Consider the following 12,644-nt stretch of genomic DNA (forward strand, 5'->3'; position numbering starts at 1 on the left):
AAATGTATATAAATGATAAATAAATTGTATTTTAATTAATTTTTTAATTTTAATTTTGTCACTGCATTAGAAATGAATCAAACAATGATAAACCTTTCTCAGACCTGGACATTTAAATGCACCATTTAAATTACAAGAAATTACATGAATAAACAAAATAAAAGCTTAAGATAGATATCTTAAAAGCTTAAGATGTTAATTTTATTCTACAAAAAGTGATGAAATGTCACTAAATTTGAATGAAATCAAATAAATCAAACAATGCTAGACCTTTCTCAGGACTGGAAATTTTAATTAATCATTTAAATTTGAGTTTGCAAGTTCAAGCAATTACAACAAATTACATAAAATAAATACTTTACATGGATGGATGGATACATACATTTTTATGTTACTCTACAAAAACACTTATAAATGTATTTGGTAACAAATTAATCAAACAAAATATGCTTTCCTTTCTCAGAACTGTACATTTAAACGCACTATTTAAATTCAGAAGCAACCAAAAGCCTACCCTTGTTTTCAATATCATACAGTCTCTGTTGCCAGAAGCTTCTGAATGGAGCGATTCCAGTGCCTGGACCAATCAGAATACATGGAACCTGGCTGTCTTTTGGCATACGGAACATTGGAGCCCTGAAACAGAAAATACATCCTTTGATTTAATCAAATCCACAAGAAAACGTCCATTAGTGGACATATTTAAGAAGTATATAAGTATATATATATATATATATAGAAGTTTATATTTACCCTCTGACAAAGCATGGCACCGTATCGCCTTCTTCCAAGCTATTGAGCCAGGAGGAACACACTCCGTGGTGTATGGGACCTTCTCCATCTAGCCAGAATAAAACGCATAATCCTTTAAGCTGACACCCTCTGACACCGATCTAACGCCTAGCAATTTAGGACTTTGCAGGGCTGACATCACTCGCTTCAAATGGAGTGAAATTGCTATATTTTAGCAGCAATCACGCCATTATGCACATAATTACATGTTTACAATGCATTTAAAATGTGGAAGAGAAATTAGATCACAGTTTCGCTTTTGCGCATGTTAACTAGAAAGGCTTAACAGCAAATGAGCAGATCTAGAATTAATTTGATCATTTAATTTTTATGTAGTCCCTATCTTTAAAATAAATGAGCAGTTATTAGATGAACAGTCAGAATCAGACTAATACCACAGACAACCAGCCCGGTTTCTCTTCCAACAATACACAATTCATTAGGCACTTCAGTCAAATTGCTAATTAAGTTCATAGTCTCTTATTAAGCACCCAATTATTCACACCATACCGCTGTTGGGGAAATTTGAGTTTTCAGGCCGTATGTCATTGTAACTGTTGAAAGTGAGAGGCTGTTTAGTGTGACTCTCACAGTTTGAGACGAGTGACAGAAGCACTGGAAACGTTTTTAACACCGTGAAGTGGATCGCATTGGTTAAACACAGCATCAGGTCCTGTTTACACCTGCTTTAAACATCTGGTGTTAAAGTGATGAGCAGAGACGCATTACCAATGCAACACCTGGTACAATCAACATCTCAAATATGTCTCCGGTGACCATCACCTCTGCATATTGATCTAGCAAATAAAGCAAAACGAAGCAAAAATACTACTGTTGACAAGTTTGTGGTTATTAAGTCTCATGTGCTCACCAAGGCTACATTTATTTGATCAAAATTCAGTAACAACAGTAAATATAAGATGGAGCAAGCAGGACCAGGGAGGCGATGATGGAGGAAGGAGCCAGCGAGGAGCCAGGAGTGTGATGAGATGGATGGTGGGCCAGAGCAGGAGGAGACAGCTGGTGGATCACAAGAGCCCAGCCAAGACGAAGGCCCATGGCGGAATCGCAGGAGGGAGGAGCCATGGAGGAAACCTGGGTGGAGGATCCAGGGGTGTGAGCTCCTGGCTGCGATGATGCCATCACGGATGGTGACCCAGACAGAGCCGAGCAGGTGTGCAGGATGGGCGACCCTGAGGATCCTGAGGGCCGAGCCAAAGCAGCAGGCTCCGGCGACCGTGATGGAGGCGGGGATCCGGAAAGCCACAGTGGAGCTGGATCACCTGAGGATAAAGGCGGAGTCAGAGGGATGGAGGAGCCTGACAGAGCCAGAGGGACGGAATGACAAGGCGAAGCCGAGGGAGTGGAGTCCCGAGGCGGCGGATGGTCGATGACTGACCAAGGTGGAGCCGAAGGGACGAGGGAGCCCGGTGGAACCAGTAGGATGACGAGCCATGATAAAGATGAGGGAGCTAGGAGCCAAGGCGGTGTCTGAGGGTCGAAGGACTGAGGTGGAGTCCCGGATCCTGTGGCTGGAGGCAGAGACAGGGGAACCTCACACCAAGGCGGAGCTGATGGTAGAAATCCCCGATGCGGACCCACATAGACAAGAGCAGGCTGAGGGTGTGCAGAGGGGGTGATGGACAGCAGTGGAGCTGGGGCTGAGTGCTTGGCTGGAGTGAGATGTGGTGGCAGGTGCAGGATCCAGGCTAAACTGAAGATGTGAGGAAGTTCAGCAGGGCTAGCAGAATAACAGGCCAAAGTAGAGGTGATGGTTCTTGAGGCTAAACAGGAGTGGCATAAGCTGCAGCTGGCAGAAAGTGAAGTGACAGATAAGCCAGGCTCACACTACAGGATTTTTGGCTGGATTTTGCTGTCGCGGACAGATTTCCACAGTCTGCGACAAAACCCCCGGATCGTGACCAAATCGGTGCTCGTTGCGGTCGCCGAAGCTCGTTAAGTATGAGCAGGTCAGCAACGTGATCCGAACCGGTCTCGAGCTATCACAGACGCTATGACATTTTCAAACCTGCTTGATATTATCGCCACATGATCTCGTAATGTGAGCGGAACACAATGACAAGGTGGAGCTAATCCAGCCAATCACAGTGCAGATGGTATAAACACTCTTATCAGGCATCTTTGTGAACAGAAATGAAAAGCCACAAATTAATCAATCAACTAACTAGAAATAAATTTAATAAATGCATAGATTGTGTATATAATACCACGTTTCAGTGTACTGTTTAATTACCTCCAACTCTTTCTGCAGTACTGACAGTCCTTGTTGTCCACTGTGATGAGTGGGGGCGGGGCGGCGGGGATGTGGGCGGGGCCTTCCTCCATGCCCTCATACTCCACGAGAATCCCCATTGGGAGGGGCGTTGTTGCCGGCTCACACATCTGGTCAGACTCATTATTGGGCTTGGGGGCGAAAATCCGTGCTACGTCCTCTAGTGCTTTTGGTCGCGGCGGATTCTGGCTCCGCATCTGCGGTGGGCTCACACGATAGCTCCGTGTTGTGTGGGGATGATGGCTGGCTGGGCTCTGGTTTGGGAGTGGGGATTGCAAGTACCTCGTTGGCATTGAAGGCGGTGAGTGGTGAATCATTGCTCACCAGCATCCACTCCACAAAAGCGGTTAGGCACCCACGAGGACCTTCCCCGGACAACTTTGCCTTTGTTGGTGGTATTAAGTCCCACGTAATAAAATGTTGTCAGGCAGTTGTCTGGGAAATTAGTGGGTCCAAGATATCCTGTGTATGGTCCTCAAGGGAGCGATCCCCCTGCAGCTGGATTGTCCATTGAGCACAGACACACAAAATAAAAAAAATAAAATAAAAAAGAAACCGCTACACTTCAGTTTGGGTCCGGTCTTCTGTCACAGATTGGCATGTGTAATAATCCACATGCAGGCAAGACGACGAAGAGTTCAATATCTTTTAATAAACCAAATGACAGGGAAACACTGGTGACCGTGATTTCACCAAGTACAACATGTTCCTGGATCAACACCCTTGTTGATCCTGGAACAACATTCTAATTAACCAATCAGAATTGAGGGATAACTTTTCAGGAAATATCTGTTTTAGGTTTACAATCAGGGTTAGGTGCTTCAACACCCTTGTTAATCAGCTATCATTTCACACTGATTTTAGGAATAAATTATGGGTAGGGTTAGGTTTAGGGGTAGGGATTGGGTTTAGTCTATATTTTTGGACAGTAATGTTGATCCAGGATGAACAAAAGATGTTGATCCAGGAACATGTCTTACTTGGCAAAATCACAGCGACCGGGAAACACTACACATTCACGCATCCACAAACTGACAACACCGGACAACCAACAGAGACAAGAGAGGAGTATAAATAAACAGAAGGTAACGACTTAATTCATGAAGGGCAGGTGAATCTAATCAAATCAAGAAACTAGGTCACAGAAGGCACAGACACAATAGAACTGTGACATCTAGAGTTTCATAAGAGACCTCAATAATGTCTCAAACTGTGTACAGATCACCAAGATACCAAACTCGGCAATCTAAAGATTTCTCAATATGAACTCAAAATTTCTCATCATATTCATCCAATATATATGGATTATGTAGCTTTATTTATTTATCTTTTATTACGTTTATTATATATATTTTTTTATCTTTTATAAAGTTTATTACTATCTGTTCTGTGATAGAAGTGAAATGATGTTCATTTACCAATTTACTTAAACTACCAAAATCTGCTTTGTACATTAATATATTTTGATAACCACAGGTGGTAAAACAGAAAAACATGTAACTGATTAGATTTCATCATAAGTGACCTGTCCTTAAAACAAGGCCGGACAATACTCATATATAGAGAGAGCACAGGGTCATACTGTACACACAAAGACAAAACAGCATCAGGCTAACATACAACACCAAAATGCAATAAACATTAACTAAATAACATCAAATGCAATATAAATTACCCTAATGTACATTACTAATGACAAAAATTAGAAGAAAAAAATCATATGTGAAATAAAATCATATGATGTGTCATGCAGAGACTTATGGGAATGTCCTTTTACTGTTTTTTGTTGTTTTTTTTTTTTACTGTAAATTATATAGAAATCCATAGTTTTAACTTGCAAAAACACAAATGTGACAGTATTTTACAGTAAAATTACATATAATGATACATACATACGTTTTTTCTCCATATATGGTGTAAGGTAAATTACAGTTACCAATTAGGTTTTTACTTTAGCATCTTTACAGTCTTTGTGTAAAAATTCTAAGCATTTTTACTGTGTTGATATAAAACTCATTCATTTTTAAATTAAACATAACTAAAAGTTCTATTAAGAGCTATAAAAGAGGTTTTTTTTTTTTTTTTTACCTCTGGGCCGATAGGACACCACTGCCACAGTGAGGGGTATCTCTCCTGGATGGAGGTCTGGAGAGGAGCTGATGGAGTAGTATCGTGCCTGTAGGAGGGGTAGCTGGGTCAAGAGAAGGGTGGACGGGATCTGGAGGGATGGGAACTCCTCCAACACCTCCACTATGGTGGGATTATTGTACCACTTCCACTCCTCATACTCCTGCAAACCCTGAGGAGACACAGAATGAAGCATATAACATCATTATACGCTCATATATCCCAGTAGCTCTGGTTTGGCACATGCGCTCTGGATGAATGGCAATCGCTCAAAACATTCTGCAAGCACCTTGTGCCGTGGAGTGACAGTAAGAAGTGAATTTAAAAAAACCTGTCAACACTTTAATTTGCGGAAATGTGTTAGTCATGTGAGTGCAAAATGAAGCCAGAAAGGTCTTTTCAGATCTCTCCTTAAAGAGAAAATTCTGTCACTGTCGACTCACCATCATGGCACTGCATTTTTTCGAATATAAAAGGTTATCTAGCACAATGTCCAGGCTGTTCTTTCTCATTCAACAAAGTTACAAAAAAGGAACCAAAAACTGCAGTTTATAGAGACTGTATACTTCTAATAGCTATGTTTACTAGACTATCATGGCTTCAAAAGACTAGAATATACAGGGGCGCACAAATCACGTACTTTACAGTACTTTCTTTTTCTGACCGTTTGTTCACCATATAGACTATTTGCTTCAAGAAAAAAAAAACTACCATTACTAACTTATTGTTTTTGACTGCATCTCTGAATTTATGAATTTTAGTGAAATACCTGAACATTGTGATTATAACTAATTGATGCACAGAAAACTCAATGGCAAGGGACCTTTATGGTTGTAAATCTGAAAAGCTGATCAAGCTGAATTTTAGAAATTGGTGCTTTTAGTCAGCAAGGACACTAAATTGGTCAAAAGAGACAGCAAAGACATTTATAATGTTACAAAAGATTTCCATTCCAAATAAATGCTGTTCGTTTAAACTTTCTATTCATCAAAGAATCCTGAAATAAAATGTTTCACAGTTTACATAAAAAATATTAACTGTTTTCAATGATGGTGATAATAAAAAAAAAAAATCAGCAAATCAGCAAAATAAAACAATTTCTGAAGGATCATGTGACACTGAAGACTGGAGCAATGGCTGCTGAAAATTCAGCTTGACCATCACAGAAATAAAATATATATATTTTTAAAATATATTTTTAAAAATTTCTGTTTTACTGATTAAATAAATGCAGCCTTGGTGAGCATAAGATATTTCTTTTTAAAAAAACATTTAAAAAATCTTACTTACCCCAAACTTTTGAATAGAACACTATACAAAAGTATCATTTTATACAGGCAGTGAGAAACTGTGGGGAGTTGCCATCCTCACTGATGTGAACTCAGCTGAAAGAATGTCTGCAAAGTGTCAATGTCCCTCTGTCTTTCTCCTCTAGTTCAATCCATTCCTTCATCAGAATCATCTGAACCAGAAAGGATGACTCACTAACTAAGCAGCCATTTTTAGAAATATTACGAAAAATTGCACCGAGTGTTTCAGTGGGAGGCAATGAAAGAGAAATATTTCCATGTCTTGGTGTTGACACTGAAAAGCTCGAGTGAGAGAGAATAAACAGGCACGGGAGGGAGAAAAAAAGGAAGTAGGGAGGAGGGGGTTGATTTTCAGCGCTAATAAGTTATCAAACTGAGAAAATGACTGCTGATTTGAGGCGGAAAAGGCAGGGACGCATGTGGCGACGTGACGCCTTTTGTCATATATGGAAGAAGTGGGTGAAAATGAGTCTTAAATCATTACTGAGCTTTGGCACGGCTTGTATTGATGCAAATAAATGTCTTACATGATAATTAGGGAAATGCATGAGTGTGTGCAGTTATTCAGTGTTTTCTTACCTTGCTGAGTACCTCTAGTCTCTTTCTCTGTTTCTCATTAGTCGCTAGAGGAGCAAACTGTTGCAGTAGCAGGGGACTTGGAGGGGTGGTTATGTCCAGGAAGTATTTGAAAGCCTGATAGATGGTACAGGGCGGAATACGACTCTCGTCCGTCCAGTTACTAATCACACCTGCAGAAGATAAAGAGGCTCTGATTTGTCAAGAATGCAGATATGACCAGTTTAATCCTGATTTAACCAGTGATTTAGTAACTTGATGTGACATTCAGACATTCAAGAATGAAAAAAAACTTTTTAGAGTTTTGGTGGAGGGGAAGATTTAAGCAAACAATGACTTTAATTTGACCCTTTTCCTCACTAATATATGCCTTCTGAGGACCTGAAATGTATAGTATAAGTCATTTGGACTGCTTTTACTGTGCTTTTTTATCATTTGTTGAGGCCCATTTTCTTTGCCATTTGTATCCCACGGTACAAGAAAGTAAGTCATATGGGTTTGGAACGACATGCGGATGAGTAAATAATGAGTTTTTATTTTTGGGTGAACTGTACACTGATAATGTGCCCAAGGCATCTACTTTTGTTAAAATACCTCTTTTGTCCACAATAATGCAGGCTTCAATGAGACCACATCTGTAATGATTTTCAGATGCAGGAGAAAGAGTTGCAGCAACCTCATTTTCCCTCTGTAAAGGTCACTGGCCGGTTTTCAGTCATCCTGACATATTTCTCAACAAGGTAGGGTGAGAAATCTCACTTCAGATAATCTTTTTAAAAGACAAGTAGGTCCCGTCATTAAAACTGATATAGACTGTACATTTCCTGTCAGTACCATCAAACATGTACAGCTCTGCAAAAAAGATATGCAGTGTCTTTAACACCGTAAAGAAATATCAAAAAGGGACATCCTTCGGAACCACCATCAAAAAATTGCCATGATATTGTTTAAAGCATCCAGAGAGATATTTCTGAAAACGTTTGCTCCGTCCATGTTCGTACACAGCCCTATTAGTACTGACCGTATGAAAACAAAAATCAAAAATAGTTTCAATGCAAGACAACTGTGAAACAATTTTGTGTTTACAGAGGCAAGATAAATAACCTTATATGATGATGAAAAAATTCAACAAAAGAAAACAAACAGAATGAAACGGCTCAAATGGGAAAACGGAACAGCGCCTCAAGCACAAGAGTTGAAACCCTGATTGAAAGCACATCATTTAGCACTGAAAGCGTTTTTGATTCAGTCAGATTTGTAAGGAAATAAAAGAATAGCATGACAGCATCAAAATCTGTCCCTGTGGGTGAAGTTTTGGATGCCGAAAATTGTCTATTTAATCTAAATATCTCTGTCATGGATCATAATGAAGCCAATGCATTCATTCTTTAACATTATATCAAGCGATTAAGTTGTCATGTGGTTTTTACATAGTGTGTTTTACAATTGAATAATAATCTGAATTCAGTATGCAAATGTTACAATGAGTGTTTACATGCAGACTGCACTGATAACTATCAAGGATAAGCTTATTATAAAAACCTAACAATGCAAAAGAATTGCATTTACAGGAGATTTGAATTTATTGCTGCATGCAAACATTGAATAAGCTGACAGAATGCTGGCGAAGTTTAAGCAAAATCCTTTTTTTAAATACATTTTTAACTGTTTAAAAAGAAACATTCACATGCATTCATATGACACATTGTCGGGTTAAGCATAATCAGTTTGTGCATGCAAATACGCTTAATGATGTTAAGCATTACATAGTGACCAATAAGTGCAAGCTTTTTAAAATCTCACATAAAAAATAATATATAATGTATTTATACAATTTATAAAACCCTCAGAATATAGCTGTTTTAGGTATGGTATGCAGGTGGAATGGATGGTTGCCATTGTCATTTTTGTAAGTGTTACGAGTGAAAGCTAGCTCACTTTCAAGGAAATGTGACATGACCAGCACTATTGACCAGGTTACCCTGATCCTTGGCTCGCCAGAATACCTGATGAACACACTGTTCGGCAGACAATGGCATATCCAGAAAGCCTTTCCTCTGTGTTCACAAAATAATGTTTGATTGGGGAGTATGGCAGACTTGTATGGATGAAGTACTAGAAGTATCACGTCTCTCTTCTGACTCTTCTCCTCTGAATGTCATTTCACATTATTTTTTATCTAGATGCAGTCACTTTCCATAAGATACCAAAGCAGATGTTTGAAAGACAAGTTATTCTGGAAAGCTGCTTTTCATTAGTTGACATTCACAAGAAATGACTAAACCATTTAAGCCTCTAAGATGCTACGAAGCTAGAATGTTATTCTATAATGCTCTTTTGCATATCATAGTATTTTTTACATTTTGAATTAGTTTCAGATATTTGCATATTTTTATGATGGCAAGAAAAAAAAATCTCTGTATATATTTCATAGTTACCCAACGCTGTATTTCGTTCTTCCAAGAACTCCACTTTCACAATTTGATTGATAGGTGGTGCATCCTCCAGTTTCTCGATAAGAGTCGTAACTAGAACTTCGTTGTTGCCAGGGAAAACGCCTAAATGGTCACCAGGCAAGTATTTCAGGCTCTCGTGGTTGTTGGCATCAAGACGCACAAATATAGTCGATCGGCTGGAAGACAGGAAGTAAGAAAACATGGTAATATGAAACAGTTGCAGTCATTATTAAAGAGATTATAAAAGATACACAAGAGAAACTGACCCTTCGCTAAGCTTTGCCCACCTTGGGTATTTTTGCTAGAATAGGCTCGAATGAAGTTTGACATTGCAAAGCATTTCATATGCCATTTTTAAATGTTTAATATAAAAGTAACTTGATAAAAACTCAAGATACAAATAATAGATTGAAATGAGCTTTCTGTTATTGACATTAATTTAGCTAGAAGCAAATGTATTTTCTCTAAAAGATTTTCTTAACTTCTTATGGTTTAATACAGTATTTTACCATATATATATATATATATTTTTTTTTTTTCTGTCAAATTTAGTTTAGAACCATCCAAACACACCAATCCTCTATAGGCAAACATTAGAAAATGATATCAGATTGCTAAGGTGAATTGGTCACAAAGCTTTTTAAAGCAGAACTCTGTGTAACTCTAATGTCAAAGACTTTCATAAGAATGTAAATCTGAGAAAATTAGAAATCAGACAGAATATTAGCAAAAACATACATCGATCTGCCACTTTGTAGGTTCTGTCTCATCAGAAATTTGGCCCCGTAAACTTTCTTCTTATGGATGCTGTAAAGTGCTGAGAGTGGACACAAAAACCAATCAACAGTTAAAGACGTGCTGTGTGAAATTAGACCATATAAAACATCAAAAGGCAATTTAGCGGCCCTACAACTTGATTTGCTGTAAAACTAATGATGGCGCTGAGCCGCCCATTTCAAGATCATTTTGAGAACTTTAGATGCAATGGTAAAAACTCTGTGACATTGGAAATCAGGCTTGGAAGCCCTAAATGCATTGTTTACACTTTCATCAATTGAATAAGGAAGTGTTTACAATCCTCTGGGTAATGCTAACACGGCGCTGAGACAATGCATGTCGAGCTAATGAGCCGCTAAAATGGCAGGCCTTTCAAGACTCAATTGGCATGCGTCATAAATTTTGAGGCGATAAAAAAGCTTCGCCATTCACAAGGGTAGACTTTAAGTATCATTACATTTGATAAAAGCTTATTTGTTTTCTGAAATGACGAGTCATTTCTTGATGAATGGAAGGTACTAGAGCAGCAATGTACCTTGCGTTAGTGTCGGTGCCTCCGCTGTGTATGTCATCCGGAACTTGCTTTTCTTCCAGCTACGATCGTTGCTAATCAAGGAATCGTTTGCTTTCTCAATATTAACATCGTCGCCGACACAGAAAACGTCACATGCAGCCTGGGATAAAAAGGATCAAAATTCATTCTTGACAACATTTTATAATGCTAAATCATAAGTATAAATGCTGTCCAAGAAATATTCACTGTAAATATTTTTTAGGCTTAAAAATGTCTAAATTAAAAAAAAATATTACAAAGTATAAATGCAGTAGAATAAATATACATTGTAAATATTTTTAGGATTTAAATGTTTAAATAATAAATAAATAAATATTGCACGTGCAGTACTAGAAATATTCACTGTAAAGGTTTTTAGTCTTAAAAATGTTCTAAATTAAAATAATAATAATAAAAAAGTATACGTGCAGTACAAGAAATACACACTGCAAATATTTTTAGCCTTAAAATGTCTACATTAAAACAACAAAAAATAATATAATCTAAATTAACTGTTTTTATTTAGGTAAAAATAGTATTAATACAGTACCTCTGAATCAACCTGACTACACCAACTAAATGGCTTTTTAATATAATAGTTGACCCCAAAAAAATAATTTTGTCGTTATTTACGCATTTTGTTACAAAAACATATGCTGAACAAAATGTTTTTTTTTCAAATATAGAATCAGTGATTATCAAGCGCCAAAAAGACCAAAAAAGTATTGTAACAGTAGTCTTTTACTATCTGTGCAGTATGTTCTTGTACTCTGCACAATGACAATTTTAAAAAACTGACCTAATACTACAAATCTTCTGATGTCATGTAACTTCATGTAAAGAACAACACAAAATGTAAGTATTTCTTGCAAATTTAAACTTGACAGCCAATATCATCTTAATTTTGATGTTTAATAATTTACAACAACAAGTTTCTACGTTGTACTTCCTTTTTTTATTGTCAATAGCAATGGAAAAAAATAAATAATAAAACATGCAAAGTAGTGATTGTAGCCCACTGCTCGCTTATGGCAGTACCTTAAAGACCTTCTTGGCCCATGTTCTGAAGGATTCCTCTTGGCCGCAGAGTTCATCTCCCTCTCCCATGCGCAGGATTCGCTCCCCACCGAGCTCTTCGAACAGCGTGTCCACTGCGTGGGCAAACGCACAGAAGTGTGGGTATGCCCGAGAGCCAAGGCCAAACACAGAGAATCTGCATGAGAGAAACAGAGTGTTGAAAACACTTGAAGCACATGAACACAAACAAATAGATGTACTGTATATACAAAATGAAGCGTATTATAAGAGAGTGGTGGTTGTGGACATCACGCCAGAGGCAGTGAGCTTTGATCCTGAAACTATGAAAACTAAAAAAGGCTCAAATTCAAGGCCAGAGAGGAGGTTACGCAAGAATACGCATACATACGTGCAAAGCTCACAAGTCAAAGCTGATTTGCAAAAAGTGTGAAATGTCTTTTGATTGCTTTAGGATGGAATTTCTTTTCAAACTAAACTTCTTTTTTTTTGATGGTTGTTCTCTGTTCTTCTGCTCTTTGTATATTTAGTTCTGAAGTAGTTGATGAACTTCAATTTAAGCCAGAGACACCGGAAGAAACCAAATACATACATAAAGACATATAGGAGAATATCATAAAAACAAGTCCAAGTCACCACAAAATCTTACATTTTTTTAATGTAATTTAATTTAAAAGTTATTATACTTAAAATTTTAAGGCAGCAGCTGGACTTATGTTCTTAAG

At 37.9% G+C, this 12,644-nt stretch overlaps 1 protein-coding gene across 1 annotated transcript in view; it reads right to left on the reverse strand.

Moving 5' to 3' along the window:
- nos1 (nitric oxide synthase 1 (neuronal)) overlaps window positions 1-12,644 on the reverse strand; it is a 48,263-nt gene that overhangs the window by 4,025 nt on the left and 31,594 nt on the right. The window contains exons 17-24 of the mRNA XM_016572753.1: window positions 11,923-12,097; window positions 10,867-11,005; window positions 10,293-10,371; window positions 9,537-9,730; window positions 7,102-7,271; window positions 5,174-5,384; window positions 754-841; window positions 515-636 (exon numbers count right to left, since the gene is read on the reverse strand). Coding sequence (XP_016428239.1) covers window positions 515-636; window positions 754-841; window positions 5,174-5,384; window positions 7,102-7,271; window positions 9,537-9,730; window positions 10,293-10,371; window positions 10,867-11,005; window positions 11,923-12,097 — 1,178 coding nt within the window. The remainder of the gene's footprint in view (window positions 1-514; window positions 637-753; window positions 842-5,173; window positions 5,385-7,101; window positions 7,272-9,536; window positions 9,731-10,292; window positions 10,372-10,866; window positions 11,006-11,922; window positions 12,098-12,644) is intronic.

Source organism: Sinocyclocheilus rhinocerous, unplaced genomic scaffold, assembly GCF_001515625.1.
Source record: "Sinocyclocheilus rhinocerous isolate Xijiao unplaced genomic scaffold, SAMN03320098_v1.1 scaffold352, whole genome shotgun sequence".
Lineage (NCBI taxonomy): Eukaryota > Metazoa > Chordata > Actinopteri > Cypriniformes > Cyprinidae > Sinocyclocheilus > Sinocyclocheilus rhinocerous.